The 23,164-nt window shown below is 32.5% G+C and overlaps 4 protein-coding genes across 4 annotated transcripts; 1 reads left to right on the top strand and 3 right to left on the bottom strand.

Moving 5' to 3' along the window:
• Positions 1 to 1,176: 1,176 nt before the first annotated feature.
• On the bottom strand, positions 1,177 to 5,482 carry TRIADDRAFT_63724 (uncharacterized protein; the record flags this gene model as incomplete). The annotated part of the gene is made up of 14 exons (XM_002110278.1): positions 1,177 to 1,498; positions 1,630 to 1,732; positions 1,858 to 2,020; positions 2,145 to 2,213; positions 2,314 to 2,387; positions 2,492 to 2,583; positions 2,697 to 2,743; positions 2,817 to 2,841; positions 2,930 to 3,015; positions 3,275 to 3,356; positions 3,524 to 3,645; positions 3,829 to 4,071; positions 4,663 to 4,732; positions 5,334 to 5,482. The coding sequence occupies 14 exons, from the start codon at positions 5,480 to 5,482 to the stop codon at positions 1,309 to 1,311; spliced, it is 1,515 nt and encodes a 504-aa protein (XP_002110314.1). The 3' UTR covers positions 1,177 to 1,308.
• A 2,077-nt stretch (positions 5,483 to 7,559) lies between these two features.
• Positions 7,560 to 12,297, bottom strand: TRIADDRAFT_54183 (uncharacterized protein; the record flags this gene model as incomplete). Its single annotated transcript, XM_002110277.1, has 16 exons — positions 7,560 to 7,801; positions 7,922 to 8,033; positions 8,370 to 8,450; positions 8,644 to 8,749; positions 8,873 to 8,961; positions 9,031 to 9,131; positions 9,281 to 9,332; positions 9,404 to 9,511; positions 9,774 to 9,850; positions 9,926 to 10,074; positions 10,162 to 10,268; positions 10,352 to 10,431; positions 10,747 to 10,893; positions 11,052 to 11,122; positions 11,211 to 11,467; positions 12,178 to 12,297. 16 exons carry the CDS (start codon positions 12,295 to 12,297, stop codon positions 7,560 to 7,562), a joined length of 1,899 nt encoding a protein of 632 aa, XP_002110313.1.
• Positions 12,298 to 13,508: 1,211 nt separating this feature from the next.
• TRIADDRAFT_54182 (uncharacterized protein) lies at positions 13,509 to 14,928 on the top strand (the record flags this gene model as incomplete). Its single annotated transcript, XM_002110812.1, has 6 exons — positions 13,509 to 13,520; positions 13,589 to 13,688; positions 13,837 to 14,044; positions 14,193 to 14,295; positions 14,404 to 14,660; positions 14,757 to 14,928. The coding sequence occupies 6 exons, from the start codon at positions 13,509 to 13,511 to the stop codon at positions 14,926 to 14,928; spliced, it is 852 nt and encodes a 283-aa protein (XP_002110848.1).
• A 486-nt stretch (positions 14,929 to 15,414) lies between these two features.
• On the bottom strand, positions 15,415 to 18,099 carry TRIADDRAFT_23270 (uncharacterized protein; the record flags this gene model as incomplete). Its single annotated transcript, XM_002110276.1, has 11 exons — positions 15,415 to 15,493; positions 15,576 to 15,668; positions 15,773 to 15,870; positions 15,959 to 16,071; positions 16,141 to 16,228; positions 16,355 to 16,421; positions 16,505 to 16,638; positions 16,719 to 16,861; positions 16,988 to 17,152; positions 17,535 to 17,700; positions 18,001 to 18,099. 11 exons carry the CDS (start codon positions 18,097 to 18,099, stop codon positions 15,415 to 15,417), a joined length of 1,245 nt encoding a protein of 414 aa, XP_002110312.1.
• Positions 18,100 to 23,164: the final 5,065 nt, after the last annotated feature.

Raw genomic sequence — 23,164 nt, 5'->3', positions numbered from 1 at the left:
CTGAAGTTTACTTGATTCAATTAACGGAGATACTTATGCAGTTATCAATTTTATTTACTAGTCTGTTTATTTAGAGAGTGAGTTCCTTTTTCCTTTGCACTATACTGCATGAAATGGCAATTTTTTCATTGCTATTGTATTAGTTACTTAAACGTCTCGGATAAAATCCGTAGGATTTTAATTATGCGTAGTGCTAATGTACCGCAATTTTTTGTCATGAGATTGAAACTGGGTAAATGTAGAAGTTACGTATAATGTAATTAAGTACAAGATTTTTTACTAGTTCCATTATTTTATTAGTGTTACACTGTGCTATATATACAGTTTTAATTTTATCACGATAAAAAAATCCTAAGGAATTATAACTACATAAATGTATTAATTGATTCTGTATTGATTAATTATCTAATATAAATAACTGTTGTGTATATCGATACAATCTTGAAACTATAGATCGCACCAGCTATCATTTGGAAACTCTATTTGCTCCATATACGAAGTGATTTAAATTTATGATTTACTACTATCATTGAATCATTTAATAGAGTGGCGGAAATGATTTTGAAATTTACTAACTCTGTCTGCACGTAATAACGTACAGTAATTTGGTGGAAAGACCAATATATAAGTAGGTGTATAAACGTATACTAATAGCGATGGCGTTGCTCAATGGGATCATTTACTACAATCTTGTTATCGATAATTGAAGGTAGCAATAGAAATGACTCTTGCAGATATTTAAGTCTTACAACTGTTGCGTTGCAGTTAAAAACGCTAGCAAAGAAATTCATTGCTTTGCTTATTTATTGTTGTGTCGCATAAAACGGAAGGTATAATCTAATATAAAACGATGCAGTAGCCTATTTTACAGATTTTCAGGTTATAAAAATATCAGATAATAACATTTAAGAAATATCTTCGTTATCTTTGGAGTCCATGCTACGTCAATCCATAACTAATCGATATGATAGATTTGGTTATTATAGATCGCAGTACGAAATAAGATCGTTAGTCTTTTAAACAGATTAAGAATACCAATTGGAAAAAATTTTTGTTTCTCAAAATGAGATATACTTGCAATTTCAATTTTAAAACTTTTAATAGCGATCGTTACGCCAACAGCTTTCTAGTTATTCCATAGATTTTATCATTTATATAGGCACAGTAAAACTAAAACTTCAACAAAAATATTACTAGAATCACTGCGTAAAACATCAGAGATTGATTTGACAGTGAAGCAATTGAACATTTTCGATTTCGTTTTATAGTTGAAAAGGTTGTTCTCATCGAGGTATATTAATATAATCGTTATGTGGTAAGTAGTTCTCCAGTCACCACTTCGTAAGAAGATTCATGTTTCAAAAGGTTATCATATAACCGACTTAAAAATTTTTTCCTTTTCTTTCCTCTAGGGTATTTTTTTTCGTTAATTAGCTTATCAGTTAGATAGTGTAGCCAGTAGACATTAGTTTTAGCATGAAAGCTTTTCCATTCGTTCCTATACATGATTAAATTATTTCTTCAATTTCCGAGCAAAGCAAAGATAGTCATATCCAACCTCTGGATAACCTACTACTTATGTTCGTCAAACCGCTACTACCGTATTTATTTTGGAATGATAATACTTACTCGTTCTTTTCTCTCATCATACGATAGATTTCAAACTGATAGTCCCCTTCACCTTTAAATAATTCATCATCCTTCGATAAATTAAAGAACGAAATACAACCATCTGATGGGAGTCGAATTTAAAATATTAGATTTCAATGATATTTGCTAAGTAACATTATTTTAAAATTATCGAAAGACTTAATGTTTAAATGAGAGGATAAAAAAATGTATCGTTGGCTATATCACCTTGTTCTAGTCTTGACAACGTAAAATCAATTATACTGACGTAGACGTTATTCGTTGGTATTTCGTATTTGTGATCATTGATCACACAAGCACAGGTTTCCATTTCTGTTTCTTGAATCAATACGTTGCTCCAATGTAAATCTCGATGTTCGAACAACAATGCCTTCAGCGAAGATTACATAGTAGATACCGTATTATAAAAAAGATGACTAGCCGTGTATAATCAAATGAGTTAATACAAGACGCTTAATAAGTTACTTTAGGCTCAACTCTTAACTAATTAATACCTCTTCTGCAGCGGCCAAAGCAAAAGTAATTTGTTGGATAATACTTTCAGCTTGCTTTGTACTTTTGATCTATGCAAGAAATTAGAATAGCGATATGTCATGTGGTTTTAATATTGATTTTGTATCGCTCAAAAAGTTTACTATTGTGGAAATATAGACATATGATTACTGGGAAATGTTCCAAATCGACACCACCAAACGGGAATTCCATTACAATATAGTACTGATCCTTATTAAATATGTCTAAAGAATAACACAACAACAACGTTTAGTAATGAGTATATTTTTCTGCAGTCTCTATATGATGTGCACGTGAATTACGTAATGGTTCTACTGCATGTTATTACCGGGACAATCATTTTCTGATTTATATTTTTTATCCCATTCTTTCCATGCCAAAAGTAACTTCTGAGGGTAGCGACCGCGGCAACAGGCAACACTTTAAATAAAAGAGTTGGCGATATTATACTCGTAAACTATGTAATTATACAACAGTATTGGTAAGACTGTAATAAATAAGTAAGATCATCTCTGATTTAAAGTAGTTGTTACCTAAGCAACTCAATGAAATTATTCGTTTGATTCCTGCCTGTAATATCCTATGCAAGAATTATACAAATCTCAGTTTAGATGAAAAGTCAAATAGTAACTCATGGCTGCCTGGCATCTAACCTTGTGCCTTAATGAGCTTAATTCCCTGCCAAATAGATAGATTGAGAAAATATATAGTCGTTACTAGATTACCAATAATCAACAAAACATCAGCACATGGCAGTAGAATTTACCGCGCGATGACTATTTCCGCCAAGATATCTTCAAATTTTTTTTGTTCTTCTTCGTTAATTAACTCCTTTCCCTCTACAGGCATAATCTAAAATGAGGATTAGTATGTAATAAATTAAATAAAACCTATACAGATAAAGATAAAATGGCTATCCATTAATAATGGGCATCTACTTTGTGAATAAGCTAAATAGCGCACATATCTAATACAAGAGATGAAATTACTTGAAAAATAAAATAATACTTTAGCCATTGTGCTAGTAATTCTTAAGTTAATACGCATAACACTGATTTTGATCTTTATCTATTTATATGATGGTACGTACATTGCTAATACTCTTAAATACCTTTATGATGGATTCCTTTCCTTCTGTATTACTACATCGAAATACTTCGGCAAAGGTGCCTTCACCAAGTTTTACAAATGCTCTAGAATAATTTATTGATTCCTTTAGTTATTGTGTTTATCAAATTTTAAATGACTACGCATATTGGAAGTGTATCATAATTAAGATTTTCAGTACAGTCATTATGCGGGCATGAAACAAGGTATTGACTGATTGAGTATTAATTGCATCTATGTGGTAATACAGTACTTATTAACAAGATACTGTTCCAGCGTTATAGCTTCCGTTTGATTGCATTCTTCTAGTACTTTATGATATATATCAGGCAAATCAAGATTCGATTCTCTATTTGTTAAAGGTAGTAAACTTTCCTAGAAAAAGTAGAATAGGAAGATGTCATTAATATTAATTAATAAGTGGTTTTATCGTGGAATAACTAGACCGGTATGGTTAATGAGTAACTGGTAAAAAATTTTAACCAACATAGTTGCACAACTAGAAGAGTATTATCATAGAATCTTCATTCACGTCTCTTTAATTAATAGAGTACTTACTGCAAATGAACGTTTACGCAGTATAGAAGTTTGGCTAACGTCATTTGTTGAGAGACTGCCTTCGAAGATACTGGAATTGTGTATGTCAGGATCAAGTGTTACTGAAGGTGTCCTATCGCCATTATTCGACTCATCGTAGATACTCCTAGATAAATTTGCTTGCTTTCCTTCCTGCACAATAGGTGATGACATCTTGAAAAGATTGCAAGTTGAATTGCCTCCATGATCGAACGTAATATCAGCCTGCGTGCAAATACAATATACAGCATGAGTAATGGACGTGAAAAAAGGGGTGATAACTTATATTATTTGAAGCTAGGCTATTTCCTAATTTTCCTACAGTATGATTTTAACATAATAAAGTGATGAGATGCGGAATAAAACTATCAATTGTTCTAAGCTAGGCTATTTACCAAGTTTAGCTACAGTATTATTTCAATACAATAAAGTGAAAAGTAGTAGAGATGTGGAGCAATAATAGTTAGATAATTTAAGCTAGACTATTCCAGGCTTTGCAATTATTTCAAAATAATACAGTGAAAAGGTGCAGAAATGCGGAGTGATAGCAGCTCGTTATTTCAAGCCGCGCATTTCCTCAATTATAGCTATTATAACAACGTAATAAGGTTGGGAAGATATGATACGATTGCCTAGTTATCCAGGTCTAACATTATATTTATGCAAGTAAGTAAGACGTTATATATCATGCTAACGTTATATGAATTAGCTGCCAGTAATTGACTACAATATATTGCAAAATAGGTCGTAAGTTACAGGTGATGCAATCTTGGTAAATCAACAATTATCGTAATCTCCAATTTTAAGCTGTCTTACCGAAACACCACTTTTTTTTAGATCTGGCTCCGATCCAAGATCAATAGAAGAGTTTAACGGACGGTTGCTGCTAAAGATATCAGGGTAGGATATAGAAAACAGTAAAGGAGGTGCAAGCTACTCTTATTAAGTAAAAGCAATATTACTACCATTTTTATAACGCTAGTGTAAATACGAGTAGCTTCTAACTTTTATCTTTTTTTCAAGCATTATAGATATGTAGTGACAGTAAATCTCCTCAGAATCCATAAAATCACCATACCAACTGGATAATACAGTTTAATTGAGCCAAAATTAGCTTTTTAACGAGCACCTCATAACTGAATATCGGTTTATAGGACAGATCTAGTTTTTGCCTAGCAATGCACATACGGTACACAGCACTAAACACCTAGCAAAATCGACGATCATCTGCATTAAGCATGGCAAAATTATGGGTAAAGTACTCCAATATGCAGTATAACAGCTACTGTAATCCAAAGTAGAATATCTCTTATAGCGTTATGATACCATATCAAGAAGGTTGTATTTCATATACAAACTTTGCACTCAATGATGATGAATTCTCAGCAGGAAAAATGGTTTACTGACTACCACGTTGCTCGCAATTGTCAATCGATCGATTGAATATCATACGTAAATCAAGCCATTGTCGATCTTATTCTACTTACTCGTAGCTCGATGACGATTTGGAAGAGAAATCGGATCGTGATCGGCTAACGGCTTGTCTTGCATTTAAAATTGGAGAGAAAGGTGTTACACTAATCGTTCTCTTCCCTTTAGCACCATAAGTTCTTATAAAATGTTTATTGAAAGCCATGATACTCCAGCCAATAGCTAAAACAGTTTAAAACACGATATATAACGATCACCAAGTTTAATTCCCAATTAAGGTATGGATAATAAGCCTGAAATTACATAACGATCCAAGTAATTGGCGATAGCTTTCGACAATATTTTCCTTTTTGCAAGTCCGTGCAGATCTTGTTGCCGCCAAATTTAAAATGAATCGATGCCATTAAATTGGAATACAGACGATCTATTTTACACAGTGATTTCTATGGTACGAATGACATGCTTGCGAATGTACAGTACTATAGTATTTTAGTGCAATAAACATTAGACTGTTTGTTGATATTGTTTATATACTAATGTCGTAAACATTCTTTTGGGCAACAGGGTTGCTATAAGGTGTTTAAAATACGATGTTTAATGCTATACGATCCTTGTAATGTATAGACAGAAAGTTGCACCAAGGTAAGACAACTCTAGAGTTCAACATGGCATCCTATCTGTAGAAGATAGGATATTGCTATATAGTGTCGTAAGGAGGACTTTTATCCAATTTTATCAATATGGCGATCTGCTACCCTGAACAGAATACAACTTATAAATAATTAGCTAATTTCTTTGATCTAAGAGTAATGAGATCGAGAAACGGACAAAATTTGACATATTTGTACAATGTTTAGCAGACTGCATTACTATCGGAGATGCATAACCATTGCTACGGTAATAGGTGGCCCACTCATCTCAAGATATTAGAGCTTATGTCGTAGATATGATAGCAAATATGGCTTCAAGATGATATCCTGTAGGCTATGTTTTAGCGTAGTTTGAAGTCCGCTGTTATGTATATAAGAATACAGTAACCTGTTGTACTGCACCTAATGTGTTAGCATAAGAGAAAGGTAATGAATTACTAAGATCAGGGTATAATACGTCATTACGGCTATACTTTTTAAATGCAGTAAATCCTAAATAAAAGAGACTTTTAGTAAGCTTACTAGGAGGAGTGTATCAAAGTCCCTCGTGCTAACGTTAACGACTAAGAGTGGAAGCGCAACGTCCGCCACTCAGCCAACGAGATAGTTACAATATGGATCAGCATATTGCTAGAAATACTACTTATTTATACGCTCTGAAGTCTTCAAATGATAATAATATTTATAAAACAATTACTCACAATATAAATTAGGGTATGGCCGTATTAGTATGCAATTGAATATTATTAGTAATAGCATTCAACCTTTATTTATAAATTAATTATATACTACAGCAGTATAGGATCATGTAATTATGTAAATACCATCATGTTGTACGCAAACTGTATATACTACCATCTATGAGAATAAATGCTACATAACTTGATATAACCTAATGTACTACACTTATCCTCGTTAGAATACGCATTTAGTGTTGCAGGTATGAATTTTGTCAAGTTTCGGCTTATGCATAATTTGAAAACATGCATGAATGATTTAGTTAATTAGTAAGATTCTGATATAAAGGAGTCTTCTATCGTAGATAGGAATGAATACTCTTCAAGACTTGCAGCATCATACGTATAATAATAACATCATCTGCAGTATTACACAATCATTGTGTGTTGTCGTAGTATAGAATTGAATATATTACTAGAATTCGTTAGGACCTCAATGCACTACAATTATACAGCAGGTGGCAAAGCCTATAGTAATTATACTATCCGCTTCATTCATAAGTCGTTAAACCATACAACACTTACAAAGGTAGCATATCATTATTTGTTAATTTTGAATTCAATTCAATCTTATGCCACACTATTGTAGATGATTAGATAAATTTTTATCAGTTACGATTAGTATATTCATTATGGGCAACACAAACGATTGTTAAAATCCGTATAAAAGACATGTTAACACAAATAATTATCATTGTACCAAGTAAATATCACAGTTAATGGAAATAGAAATCGTTTCAATTAGTAAATTAATAAAGGGTTTCACAGGAACATATCAAAATTTTAAACATATTACGAATCTAAATGACAGTATGCTTTTGCATTAAGACCGCCTATTGATAAATAGGTACATTACAACAATTTCAATTTCATTTGCATTCAATAATTAGGGTTTCTATTTCAGGGACGCCAGAAGAATCTTATATTCCTGTAAAATTTCGCATTCTTCATTCAAAGACAGGTTTAGATAGTCCTCCTCGTCTTTAGCTAAGTCAGGTAAAATAGTCTCAATAGATTTTTCTAATTCTTCCTTGTCTTCATCATCTTCACTTATGTCTTCTCCATCATCAAAATCCTCAGTTACATCCATGTTATTTAACGCAGACTTTTCAAGGTCTGATTCATCGGTAGACGATCCTAGTAAATGGTAGTTAGAAAGAGTATTTGGATCTCCCGTTATTGTAGGTATAGACTACCTTAAGATTATTATTTCAATAAGGGTTGCTTGAAATTAAATAAAAGTGTTAACGAAATTACCTGATGACATAGGCATCTGTGATGATAGTTCATCTATAGCACGTTCGATATTTCCGTTATGTTGTAATAAGCATGATTTGGCTTTCTTTGCATCGAACCCCATTGCCGTTAACTAAGAAGGAATACAAGTAAGTTACAATCTTTAAAATAAACTGATATCCCTGATATCAGGGTAACTTCCCAAACACTCAAAATTTAACTTAATAAATCCATTATTTTCACCCCTTTAAATATAAACACGAATAAAAACGATCAAAAAGGACAGTTAACTTTAAATAATTAATCATAGCACGATATATTTAAGGCTTAAGTAATTAATGCTGCTATAAATATACTACACAAGATATAAGAACCTGCTTTACTATTTATCAGCTATTAATTTAATATCACAAAAAGCTTAAGAATCGATATAAACAATGTATAAAAATGCCACACGATGATTGCCTACCTGATTCAGTGCTTCCTTGGATACAGTATTCTTCTTAGCACTGTTCTTACTTGAAAAGTAAATGTAAGACATGTTTAAATTCTGGTATAAATAAAAAAGTAATATTAACGTTTTACGCCATACTTGATAAGGCAGGCTCTTAGGACGTCTATGCCTTCATTCAAAGCCTGAAATTTCAACACAGCAATTAATATAGTTGCATCCTACCTTCAAAATATACGTAATCTATATACTACCAAAAATGCGATAAATTTGATTATACTAAGCACAATACCTGTAAGGCCAGTACTATATCATTTTCTGATTGACGTAACGCTTCCGCTACAAGCTCTTTATCATGTCCCATACTAACTAGCGAATCGTATAGCTCTGCATTAACCCTAGTGTTTTATACAATATTGCAATTAGCATAATTCGCCTGCACTTTCTAAATGGCCAAAATTTCAAGAAACTTTCTTTTAGCATCATAAATCAAATTATGATAAATAGGACAAATTCTATACCATTCTCCTTGAACTGTTTTGCCCAGACGTTCTCGCTTTCTTTTCTTTTGTCTTTCTTCTCTTTCTATCTCTTTCCTCTTTTTCCTTTCCTAATTCATGAAATATGTAATTAAATCGACATTTTTCTTGAGATAGATTAGTTAGCTACAACGAATTACCCTTTGACGGTCCATTATATAACCGATAGCTTTTTCTACATTTCCGTTTGATGACCTCAGACCTAAGCGAGCTTCAACAGAGCTAAATCCCATCACCATCACTAGAGAGAGAGCAAGTAAGGATAAATAATTGTAGTTGAGATTTCTGCATCATTAAATTTATAATCTCATATCAGCTCCATTTTAAATGATTATTATTATTAAAGATACAAAAGTAATGTAGCTCTTATTATAAAATTTAAAGACGTACACTGAGTTAAACTCTCTTCTTTAACCATTAATTTTTCCATTTCGTTTTCGGCCTAGTAAGATATTATATACAGTACTTATCATAATAAAAATAGTAATATAAAAGATCACTGTTATAACCAACCTGTATTAATAACCTTTGACAAGTCGATTTGTCTCCTTTGTGATACGCAACAACTCCTTGTAAAAGATGTAAACGAGCAAATAATGCTATTTCGTGGGAATGGCACCCCTGTTTGTGTAGCAGACAATTAGATAAATACTATCTGCAAATTTTAATAGTAGCTTAGCAAGTAAAGCATTTTCAGAAATGATAATCTGCTATGCGTTGCAATCGTAACTATCAGGGATTTATTACAATTAGAAAGGTGATTTAATTTTCAAACACTCTGATAAGATACATGTACTATTAACATGTATAAAGTAATATAGCTACTTAGGAAATTAATTCTGGCCAAAACGAGTACATCACTTGAGATAATTCAATTTTATACCTTAATCGCTGTTAGTCGCTCCATATTTTGACCATAACATTGTGAAAAACATTGTGCACATTTTCTTAATCTCAATTCTGTCGGATATAAATGGATGTACTGTATTATGTCAATGTAGTAAAATACCCTAAGTAATCCAAATCATGTCTAACCTGCGTCTGACAAATAATCGAGGCATTTTATTCTCATATAACACCAAACGATATCTAAGCATAAGTTAGCGTAGTTATCTACACAATTTAAAATATCTGCATCACATTGGCTATAAAACAACGAGAGAACTTCGATTAGTGTCTTATACCTTAAAATTGAATATTAAACAAAAACAGGACGCATTTTGTAAATAATAATACTAAATGTAGCTATGATAGTTTACATATAATTTTACTTAAACTCCTTGTCCGCTTCAAAGAGGAGAGGCAAAGCTTCAGTGTAGTTCTTACGATCTATATAGCTTCTAGCCAGTTCATGTAGAGACATAGCTATCACTAAGGACTGAGAGGGAATAAAACACCGTCATCAATAGAGAAATAAATAGCATACACGTAGTTGTTCAAGAGATCTGCCAAAAGTAATACTTTCTTGGTTGTTGATTGAAGAGGTATAAGCACTCCATTTTGATCTCGAATTTCCATGTAATGGCCTTCGTACTTTCCATCTATAAAATCGAAAAGAGTAGCCGCTATTAATTGAAGCTCATATCTTGAATATGGCGCCATTATTAACAGTACTGTACTCCGAATTTGCGTCTTTCAAATCATTGCTTTAAATGTAGTAGAATAAAAGAACGCTCTAATCTTAGGACATACTTTTAATGCAATCGTAAGTGACAACTATCTAGTTATCCTTATATGGTGTTAATAAACAAGTACTAAGTAAACAGTTACAGACACTGCGATCAAGAGATGGATATTGAGATCAGGAAAGTGCTTATTTGTACATTAATTAATTAAAACAAATTATTTGTCCGTACCATCGGCCCGCTTGGATAATGTAGTGGCTACTTTTCTAGCTTGTGAAATTTTAGTCGAGATATTATCCTCCGCATTATCTAGTTTTGCAGTCTTAACTACGAGAATTCGTCCGTTATGTTTGATATTTTGATCAGTTAAGTTGCACCCTATCATGTAGTTACCATATTAGGAAAGAGTATTTAAATCATAATGCTTATATACATATTACGGCAACCGATAAATCTTTAGTGCTATGAATGGCAGGATCTTAAATATACTGCATACTATATTCTATATGAAGTATTATACTAATTACATTCCTTACCATCCTCTATTAATCGTCCATTGCTTATCATTTTAATACTTTCGCCACGGCAATCAAGTTTATCCATGAGGCTATAAGTAAGGCAGATAACATCAATCATTTTCATAGTTAATTGCGTACTTCATTGATCAATTGCTGTCCTGCAACAAAGAATTTTACCTTTTTCGTAATTCCTTTCCATCATTGCTTAAATGAATATCAAGTTGAAAGTCATATTTATCTGCCGTAGATGTAGAAGTCAACTTCTGATTACGGCCAGTCTTGGCTACTTGAATATTCAAGGTAGCGATACCATGCTGTTGAAATCGTTTATTGCCTTGTATTTTTTTTAAAGCATGAGAACGTAGATTTTCTAAAACTTCGCTTACATCTTTGGATGAGATTTGTAAGAATGACGAGTACCTCTCGATTAATTCCTACATTATGGAAATAGGTGAAGGAAAAGAGAATATTTGTATCAATAAATGATATCAAGTTAGAAATGTAAGACGATGCTATTCTCCTTTGTTATCGTTATGATCAGGACTAATCAGGACCATTGCCCTACATCACAGAATTACGAGAGAAGAGGATATTTGCATAAATAAATGGTATCAAATCGAAAATATAGGATGACGATGTTATCTTTGTCTCATTTCTAATGATGCTTAGCATACTAGTCTTGCAACATAGAAATACGAGAGAAAGAGAATTAAAATAAACAGTATCAAGTCAGAAATGCAGAGCAATGATATTCTCTTTCTCTGATTGCAATGATGATTAGTAGATCACCGAAAGACGAAAGAAAGAGAATACCTATGATTATTTTCACGTAGTACTGACCATTGACACAAGACATGATCGAAATACGAAGAGAGTATTTGTATAAATAAGTCATATCAAGTTAGAAATGCAAGACCAAAGACCAGTAGAAATGGTCTACAGTAGAAAATCTCTACAAGCCTGTGTCTAAACGATGATATAGCATTTCATTTTCTTATCATGATGATTCTTAGGACAGCAACATTTGTAAACTTTGCACAACTTTTGCTAAGGAAAACTTTTTCTAAACAGTGACATCATCAACTCCTTCTACTATTGCAGCAGCAAGATATACAATCATCTAACTGGCTGAGTCCTTCCTTACCTCAGGCAGGCTATGGCTACTTTCATCCCCTTGCTTCGTATATGGCGGCAGCCATAACTTAATATCGTCCTTCAATAACTGCTTTCGTATCCGCTCGATGAGAATTTTCCTTTCATCCATTTGTTTCGGGCTGAAGAATTTTTGCTGTTGACTATTTACCGACGGATTCTTTACCTGGTAGAATATAGTGTCGACTAGTACAGTGCTGACTCATCCGATTCTGTACTAGAGTAGACACGAAGCTGGATTGTTTTGCATAAGCACTAGGGCAGTAGTCTGCTTGCAATTTGCTATACTGGATACAGTAGAGTGTATCGTTTCGCTACGACGCTTGATACAATATACTACAAGGGTAAATCACACCCATTTCCTCTTCTAATCTGCTGCTACTATGACAACTGGCAATAAAAGTCCACTAGAGGTGGATAAGTCGATGGACGATTAGAAGTGGATCATGGACGGAAAAGGTGATGGCTGATTCTATCCATAGGAGAAAGAAACTGAAGCTTGAAGGTAGGAATGAATGCTTTATAGGTACACTTATTCAATATGACTGTGAAACTACTGTAAGTAGAGGAGTGCTGGATAGACATTGCTAGTCTATTAGCGCTGTAAGTTGTAATATGGATTGCTAGCTGTCGTGAAGTAACGTCAGGAAGTACTACTACTACCAATAGTACAACTGAACAAATCTGAGGCTGAAATCATCAGTATTTATAGTATTAGAGAGAGAACACATGCAGAGAACAGTATTGTAGAATTAGATACATCATATACCATAAACAGGCTATATAATAGTAAATGATTGAAATACACTACACTAGCCATAAGAGAAATACTTATTGTAGCTGCAAACTCCTTGCTGCACCTCGCAAGTATTTTCCTATTCAACATGATTGATATCTTATATAGGTACGACAGCGACTGCACAAAGCTTTCCTCATCCTATTGCTGTACTGGCAGATAAATATACAGCAGCAATCGAACTAAGTACAGTATTTTAAATTAATAATAATAATTGCAACAGTACTGATGCTAAACTAGAGCTCAAAACAAATTGCGTATGCTTATAAGCTTAGCAGAAGACGTTTTATAGATCTCAAATACGTTATTACTGAGTTATCCAAGCTACTAATGAACCAATTGATATCGTCAATAAATAGTTGTTATGATAACTCTAATAACTTTACATTCGTTACTTTCAAGATCCATACAAGATTCCATTAATTAATACTATTTCATACGACTTTTCAGTTGTAATCAGCTTCTGCTATTTATATCTTGACAGCTGAGGTTATTGCAGCTCCTGTTTTAGATTGCAAACAATTGTCATGCTTAATGAGGTAAGATAATTGTGCAATAAACGAAAATGATTTAAAATTACTACAAATAATCTTATAATAAATTATAGACTATTATAAGTATCTGCATGCTTGCTATTAGGCAATTCAAGGATCACTTACCTCTTGATGGACTAACTCATGTTAAACGTATTCGAAAGGATGAACATGGTTAGAAAATGACCTATAAATAAACTCAGTAATAAATGTTATAACTCGGAGTGATACATATTATGTGAATACAGTGTGGTAATAATATTATGTTAAATGTTGATTCTAATTATGAAGAGAAAGCTTTTAATCTTTATTTGATGTAAAGGTAACTACGCCATCATCGTATGCCTACGCAAACACTTGAGTGATATTTCGGAATTAGCAATGCAAGAATGGATAAAAAACCAGCCTATTTCTTGGGAATATTTAGGCAATCTTTATATAGTTCAAGTTGCCGCTACCTCAGCATTAACGAGAAAACAATTTGAGGTGGCTTCCAAATATTGGCCTATCTCATTCTATGAAGACAAAAGGTAATCTATATTATGTAGTAGTAGATTAAGAATATACAGTGTATTACACACGTACACAGTATATAGTTAACGTAGGAAATTCCTAGTCGGAGACTATAATAATAACGCTACACTTTAATCAAACTAAAAACTTTCCAATGTCTCACAGAATTTCAACTGCTATTGAGGGAAAGTTATTTAATCAGGAAGTGATTCAAAATATTTATAATAACATGGATATAGCTATATCTACGGCTTTAGAGAATTCCATGGTAGGAAATATAACTAGGATTAGCTAACACTTATAGTAGCGAATATTTTTTATGCGTCTACTCAATAATCTATCAAGTAAATACAGCAAATCTTTTTACGATAAATAGTTCAAAATTGGTGCAGTTATGGTTGATCCAGAAAGTAATAAGGTTCTAGCGAAAGCTTCTGATGGCCGGTCCAGAAATGTTGATAGCTCCTTATTAAAGCATGCCGTAATGACATGTATTGATGATATTGGTAAAATGCATGTAGCTGTAGAAAATACCAATAATTCTTCTAAATTGCCTAATGAAGAATCTAACAATCAACGTGGTTATCTTTGTACTGGATATGATCTTTATGTTACGAAGGAGCCTTGTGTCATGTATGTTATCAAAATTAAATATCTGTTAATATTATATTGCCACTAAAATGACATCGCGATATTGCGCATTTTTTAATATTTTATCCTTTCATACAGGTGTGCCATGGCTTTGGTACATTCAAGAATTAAGCGAGTATTCTATGCAGTAGAAGATAAAGAGTATGGGGCCCTCGGTAGTCGATACAAAATTCATGTCCACGAGGGTTTAAATCATCATTTTGAAGTATTTAAGAATATCTATCGGGACAGATGCTTGCAGCTTCAATAAGAGAAATAACATCGCAATATTATATCACTAAGCCAATCTAATGTGCAAAATACAATAATTTAAAATGATTGTGACTTATAACTCATCAGTAAATCATTACTGGCTAGCTATGTTAGCAATTATTGTGCATTAATTAGCACACGCGTATACTACGTTGGGATTAGTGATTCCTCGTTTTGTGTTATGTTTATACAGCATCATTTATTTGCAGATTGTACAATAAAAACACAGCGCTAAATCATATTAAATAGGAGAAAAATAGAATACGTAAACAGTATCAAATTTATCCTATAAGGATGTAATGGCATCATTGTAGGACTTTTAAGTTTTTAAATGATGAAAATGGAGATACAATAATATACAATTTTGATAAATTACTAAACTATAAGTAAACGAGATTATTGTTAATTTTTGAATCGATAAATGACAACATAATAATTAGTTTCCAAAGCATGTATGAAAATTCTCTGTCTTGCCAATTAATACTCAGGACAGAGCTTTCTTTAAATTGTTTCTTATAGCATCCAAGAATTCAGAAGTATTCAAGTAATGTTCTCTCGTCACACTGTATTATTAAATTTAAAATAAAATAAAAGCAAATTAATACAAATCAGAATACGACTTACGACAAATTTTATTGGTATTACTTCTGCATTCCATGAATTGCCCCTGCTAAGTCTTTCGTCATTTGTCCACTATCAACAGAATCAATACAAACTTTCTCCAAAAGATTACCAAAGCTACATATTAGGATAGTGAGTAAATTGATATTTATAATGGCGTAATGGCACCTGATCGTTTGTGCACGTCAATTTATTATGGTTCAAAAATGCCTCGAAATTACCGTTCAAGGTCCTTATTGCCATCTAGTTTGGCCCGGGATATCAAACCCCTTGTCCAAGCAAAAATGGTGGCAATGGGATTTGTACTCGTTTCGTGACCCTAAATAATTTATTACAGACCTTTGTTGAAGTGAAAACTATCATATTATGCCAACATCATTGCAATAAGGCTATAAATAATTATTTACTTTTATGTGCTGACGATAGTGACGTGTTACGGTACCATGAGCAGCTTCAGCTAAGGCTGTCTTCCCATCAGGACACAGCAGTACACTTGTCATTAAGCCCAACGATCCAAAGCCTAAAAATGATAACAAAAGATTCAATGTCGTAGTATACAGCAACGAATTAAAAGAAGTAAGTTCGTTACCTTGCGCTAATAGGTCTGATTGGACATCTCCATCGTAATTTTTAGCAGCCCAAATGAAACCACCTGAAGATTTCATGACTTGTGCAACCTATGATATTATGTAATCCCACCACTTGAATTAATATAATTCTTAAACTAATTGTATATTACAGTTAAGCCTTCTGGTAAAGGAAATAATAGGTGTACAGACTAAGTAAACATTGGGTAAAGTTACCATATCATCGATCAGTCTGTGCTCATAGAAAAGATTTGCTTCTTCAAACTTTGACTTGTAATCATTTCTACAATCATAAAACAATAGCATCTTGTAACTGGTTCTATATCACCTATAACATTGACTATCAATTACTCTAACTAAAAGTACGTGTAAATATCTTGAAAAATGTCTTTAAATCTTCCGTCATATGTCTTGAGAATTGTGTTTTTCGTGCTTAAATAAAGTGGCTGTTGTTTAAGCAACGCATATTGAAAACAGCTATGGGCAAATTCTGTAATAGACTGTAGAAAATGCGAAATTAGAAGTTTAAGATGTATCTTGAGGATGTAATCCATCAATTTGTTATTAATAGACTGCTCACCTTATCAGTGTTGTACATTCCCAGAGCAACACCAGGTTCCTCAAATTTGTAAATATCAACTGATTGTTCTTGTGATTTATCTCCATCATCGGGTACAAATATCAATTTTAATGTTCCTTTGCCATTAATCTTAATATCTGTTGCTTTATACTAGAAATGAAAAATAGCAACGACTAATTACTGTTTGTGAACAGATCATAATAAACGTTTTCAACTATCATAAAATTATTAGAATTTAATGAAATACAACATTAACGTATTTGAGTTACTTGCCTGGTCACCAAAGGCATGTCTACCCACAATAATTGATTTCTTCCACCCAGGAACTAATCGCGGAATAGATTGACATATAATTGGTTCTCTAAATACGGTTCCTCCAAGAATGTTACGTATTGTACCATTGGGACTACGCCACATTGCTTTTAAACCAAATTCTGCAGTGGATTAATTATGAAGATTATTTTAGCAATACAAAGTCGCACCTACTGTATATACCGCTGAGCAGCACAGTAACACTGTATTGCAAATACATTGGATTAAGTACAAGGTATAAAATTGCATCGCCCAAGTTATCACATTTGATTATTTTCTGATATATAACTAATGAATCTTGTTCAGTGATCTACCAATATTAGCTTTCTTCAAAGCATAGCCAATTTTGTGACCTCTAGTATACACATGTTTATTTGGTAGCCCAGTTTTAAATCGAACATACTAGTGTATTCAGTTTATAATTTCAACTTAAAGTCATCAAGGTGAAATTCTGATGATGTTAATTGCTGAATCACTTTAACGTACATTGCCAGTAGAATTTACCTTGAACTCGATTTTCGTCAGGCGTAATAGTAGCACACTTAATACCAATATTATATTTCGCGATAGCATCAGCAGCTTGAACTGTGACTAGATCGTCTGTCTTATCACGATTTGGTAAGCCAAGATCAAAGTACTTCCTTTCTACCTCCACATATGGTAGGATTAGCTAAGGCCATAAACAATTCAGTAGCAGTGAATAACGTGTCGTTGAGGTAACGGAATGTTTACAAGTGTAGCAAATACGAATTTACGGTTTGCAAAGTCTGTGCAAATATCTTAAAGAAGGTAAAATGTGTTGATAGTCTACTTACATTAGTATATTATCATCTCTATATCAGCTCTAGCAAAATTATAGTTATACACTAATGCATAAATACCATAACTGATTAATATCAATTCCAGTCTTACAAAAGCAATAAATTGTTATCGTTTAATAAATGATGCTACTAAAATGAAAGTAATAGACCTCTTCTCGGATCTTTTCCCATAATACACGAGCCATTTCGTCACCATCTAGCTCAACCACGGGATTGGCAACCTTAATCCGTGTTGAATCTATATACATACATAAAATGTTGCATGGTAATATTTAGAAGTACTAATTTGATTTAATACTATCTACCTAGACGGATTACTGTACGCGCATATCTAGTAACAGATAATACTAGGACATTACCATATCCATTCTACTGTATACTAGCAAGAAGGGATAAAGAATGCCAACATTATTCCATCACCACTTCGCCCTGTATGGAGTACTACATAATAACTAGTCCAACTTACGTACATGATCGTCTAATCGATGTGATCGATTGGGTTACCATGGCACGCTTCATCAGTTGCATAACTGTGCTCGTTTTCCTCATCATTGCCATTTGGTTTCAAGTCGGTTAAATGTATAAGAATTGTTCCTCTTACGCTTGCAAATATTGATGGCTTGTCTTTTCTCTCCTATTGCAATAGAAAGAATAACCGTCATCTACGGATGATGAGCCACCTATGTACTAAATTTTACTACTGCTTCATGCTATCCTAGACATCATTTTTTCATTATGATTCCGCTCTCATTATTTTAAATTAGGCACTAATTTGATCATCACTTCCAAATCACGTTAACCTACATTCCATGCACACTAATTAGACTAACTAATAATAAGTAAAACGCGCAAGAAAATAAATAAACAAACAAGAATCATCATCGCCATGTTGCCAACCTGCTTGAGTTTGCTTACATCAGCTAGCCGTCGCCGGTAGTGGCAAAATAATATGAACACAAAGGACTAGTCGAACACGATCATGTTGAAGGCTAGTTCCAAAAATAATGTCACCTAATAAGCAATTGCTGTAAGTGTAGATATCTCTCCTCTCTGTAGTATAATGACATCATTTTTGCTCGAGATTCGCCAAGCCGGCCGGACGGCCGTTACGATACGGTACTGTACCATGGACTATTACAGTACACTGTACAGTACAGTACAGTACAGCTACAGTACTGTACTGTATAACTGACTGCCAGTACTGTACTCGGTAACAAAGCTTGTGTCAATAGGTGCACTTATTTCATACTAATTATATACAAAATTTTTTACAGTATTATCAGGAAGGGGAATTAGCTCACATGGTAGAGCGCTCGCTTAGCATGCGAGAGGTACCGGGATCGATACCCGGATTCTCCAAATTTTTTAATTTTTTTTTCTATCTTTTTGCTTCATCTCCTCTGGACTACAGTATTATATAGCATGCATGCAATCATTATTACTGAGTGGCAGGATAAATAAATAAAATGGATATTAGTCACTATATGATCCTTTTTTTCGGTATACATTGCACACGTATACGAGTACAGTATGTCTGTGATTAGCCGACAATAGCAAACGGAATATCATCATCTCATACGTTGCGTATAAGACTTTAGGAGCAGTGATTCCCGTTAACAACATGCACGATATATTTTACTGATAATAACGTGCATAATTATAATATAACGTTATTGTTATTATATTTATTAATCTGGACTTGCCTCGTTATGTTATACGATATAGTAGATGGCCAACATATTAAATGCAAAATTTTACATGATCAATTAAGCATTTAACTAATAAGATACTAACCGAGAATACCACACAACTGGCTTCCAATTAGAATTGTATTAGGCCCGGAATACAGCATGCTGTAACAGCGTTGTAAATAGTTCTGACAGCAGTAGATTGGATTTAAGCTGCAATAAATGACTAATTGTTAGGAATACAATCATCTTCGTTTATCATAGGCTAGTCTAGTGAGATGATTGATACATGTGAAATGATGTTCTAATAATTAATATAACAGTAATGTGCTATAATAGTGAACATTCAAAAATATGCCAATACAAGCTGGACTGATGTACTAAAATTGCCAGCCAATCCAAAAAGATCATTATGCAGTCATTGCTCAAAGAATTCTCTCAATAACTTCTTATAGCGCTTTTCCATTACATTCTAAAACTTGTTTTACAGCACTGTATTACGTAAAGCATTCCAATGATGTATGGTATACTGTGTTGTACTCGTATATAGACCGTAATTAAAATAATAACAGGACACTATATTATGATAGGTATTTATATGAAGGTTTAATTAATAAACCAAATTGCTTTCGTTTATTTGTGCTTTAAAAACTTTCCTTTCCCACCACCCCTCTCAATAAAAGTTAAATAGAACAAATAAAAACCTATAATATTGCTCGAACGTACGTATAGTAAACAACTAAATCACAATGATTAGCCTCCAAAACCTCCATAAAATGATAGGAATAAGTCTATTGACATTCATTTTACTGTTATGCAACTATGACAGCTTAAGACCCTATTTTTCAGTAAATGGATTGATTTACAAATGCTACATGTTACAACAGCTTGCTTACTTGACTAAGTGAAACACTGAGAACTACATAAAGGAGACAATACGAAATTTTAATTTTAATTTTGCAAAATTTAATATATCATGCTCTAAATTATATCTATAATTAATATTCCAAAAAGTATCTAGTCAAGGACTAATTACATCATGTTAAGGCCTTCACTTTTATCAGTGATCCTTAACATAAAGCAACGTGTCATACAATACTACTTAACTTAATACTGTATATCGCTGATTACGTTATTAATTATAATTAATGCAATAATTACAAGAAGTTGTAGCTATATTCCAGGAATGATCATTTATCAAAATGCTACTGGCTTTCGCCTTAAAGAGTTCACGGAATAAAGTAAAATAATGGCGACTATGGCTTTTGTTTACCTGAAGAATAATTTCTCTTAGAATGAGTAATAATGTAAATTTAGTAATAATTCAGCAATGGAGACATTTTCCCCTACATCATATCTTAAATGATGATAATAAGTTAATCATAAGTGATATACATGCTTACAACTTTAATGTTGTTTTAAATTATGACGGTAAATTTATAGGGCAGATTCACTTTTAGTTTATAATTTTGTAGAAGATAATGACTAATCTTTGATAATATATGTTGTCATAATTATGTAAAGTAAAATTAAATTGCTGTATCGTAAAGTGATAAAAAATTTAAAAGATAAAATCTATATGTCTGAAAGAGTAACATTATATTTTATCATATTTCATTAATTCTCACTATTCAGTAGTATAATTAAATACTCTTATTGCAATCAGTCCTTCATAAGTATCAGCAATATTGATTAAGGGTTACTCATTCTAGACTCATACTAAAAGTTTATGTATTAAATATTAAACGTTGATTTGAGCCTCCGACAAGATGAATTCGCGAAATCTCCTTACCCGCATACTAACCCTTGTATTTTGCTTTATACGTTAAGATTGTATATTGGCTCTAACAATAGTGTTAATCTAATATTGATGCCAAAACAAAAACGTTTAGTTGGAAACGAAGAGGAAACTTAGATTATATTGTAATTAATGTTGGTATTTTGCAAGAATGTTTTACCCGTTTATTCATTATAATATTATATATAACTTGATATTTCTTTCTGCTATTAAATTAAAATTTCTAACTTTACAGATTCTTTACAATCGTTTTTAAAATAATAAAATGTATCTTCGATTCATTACAATACTTTAATATTTGAATACAGTATAGTAGATTAATTGCATCAACTTTGTAATATTATTAAATTACATTTATTTATTTGCTATTGGCTACCTAATCTTTGCCATCCAATTATAGATAGCATCCATTAACGACTGCTCTCATGCCCTGTCATCGTATAGTAGATTGACTTCTTAAGTGTAATTAACGCATTACATCTCCTATAAGCCAAAGTTGCAACATCTACATTTCAATATCTAGTTATCAGTATCATATTCTAAACGCATACTATTTTCTTATTTGATATAAACAATAGCTTTCAGTATATACGTGGTATGATAAAATCAACAACAGCAATGTAAAACAAATGGTATACGAGACTATCAGGATGCAAAACCTGCTACTACTAACACATCAGTAGAATATAAACTAATCATACGTATTAAAATAAATCTCTATATATTATATCATTAGAGTTAGACTAATTCATATACTGCAATTTCGCTACTCAAAATGCTCCCTGTTCTAAGCGCAAATTCTTAGCAAGGACAGAAATAAACCACACAACTGCACAATATTTTAAATCTGATGATATTAATATATTGCTAATTTTATATACATTAGCAAAATAATAAGATCGTTTTTAAAGTCCATAAAAAATTTCGATATCTATAGATGGCTGGGATACTAATATCATTCCAGTCATCATTTTTTGAACAATTACAGTGATACATTATACTAGAATGTATCGTTTATAATTTCTAAATTCTTCTGATTTTGAAATTATTATAATAAAGTACAAGACAAAACTCAATTCATCACAACCAGGTGGCTGGTGACGTTATCAATCAAATTATTATTATTGATTCTAAAAATTAAATTGTCGACCGTCGTAGGATAGATTTGAACAGTTGGATATAATTAATTGTAATTATTAAGCTATTGATGCTTTGTTATTTTTTATTTCTCATCTGTTTCAACTATGCATATGCATGCATGGGTGGACATTCTCAGTTGTTCTCGATATAAGAAGGTCAAGATAGTTATAGTCTATACAGTGTTCTATGCTTAGCGAGGACAGTGTACCGAGTTGATGATGGACGATGATTTTATTTAAGTAATCTAAAGTGCATGTACACTACATACGCGTATATGCGGGTATGCTAGTAATTTGACCTTTATCCGATTTTTATCAAGTATCATATATTATGCCCATACCGTATAAATTTGCTATTATTCTGATTCTTGGTAAAAATAATTTATAGTTACCCTCAATTTTCTTGCCACTATGTAAATTCTGGAGATCTCAGAGATAGATGCCAGAAAACAGCAACCTTTTACGTGAGCTTTTCATTTTTCATCTTTCCAATTATTGCAAGTATTGTATCGCAATAATGGCAATTGTAAAGTAGAAGAGAAAATGGACTAATCAATATTTAAACACTACTACTATAATTGCTGCACTACTAGCTTACGATAATTTCGTAACGCTTTCATTATCTAAAATACTATATTATTCTGTATTCAATTCTCCTTCTCTTCTCGCACTTCTAATAACGATATAT

The sequence above is a fragment of the Trichoplax adhaerens genome, genomic scaffold, assembly GCF_000150275.1.
Source record: "Trichoplax adhaerens TRIADscaffold_3 genomic scaffold, whole genome shotgun sequence".
Lineage (NCBI taxonomy): Eukaryota > Metazoa > Placozoa > Uniplacotomia > Trichoplacea > Trichoplacidae > Trichoplax > Trichoplax adhaerens.
The sequence above is the reverse complement of the archived record's forward strand: the minus strand, read 5'-3'. Positions and strand labels throughout refer to the sequence as shown.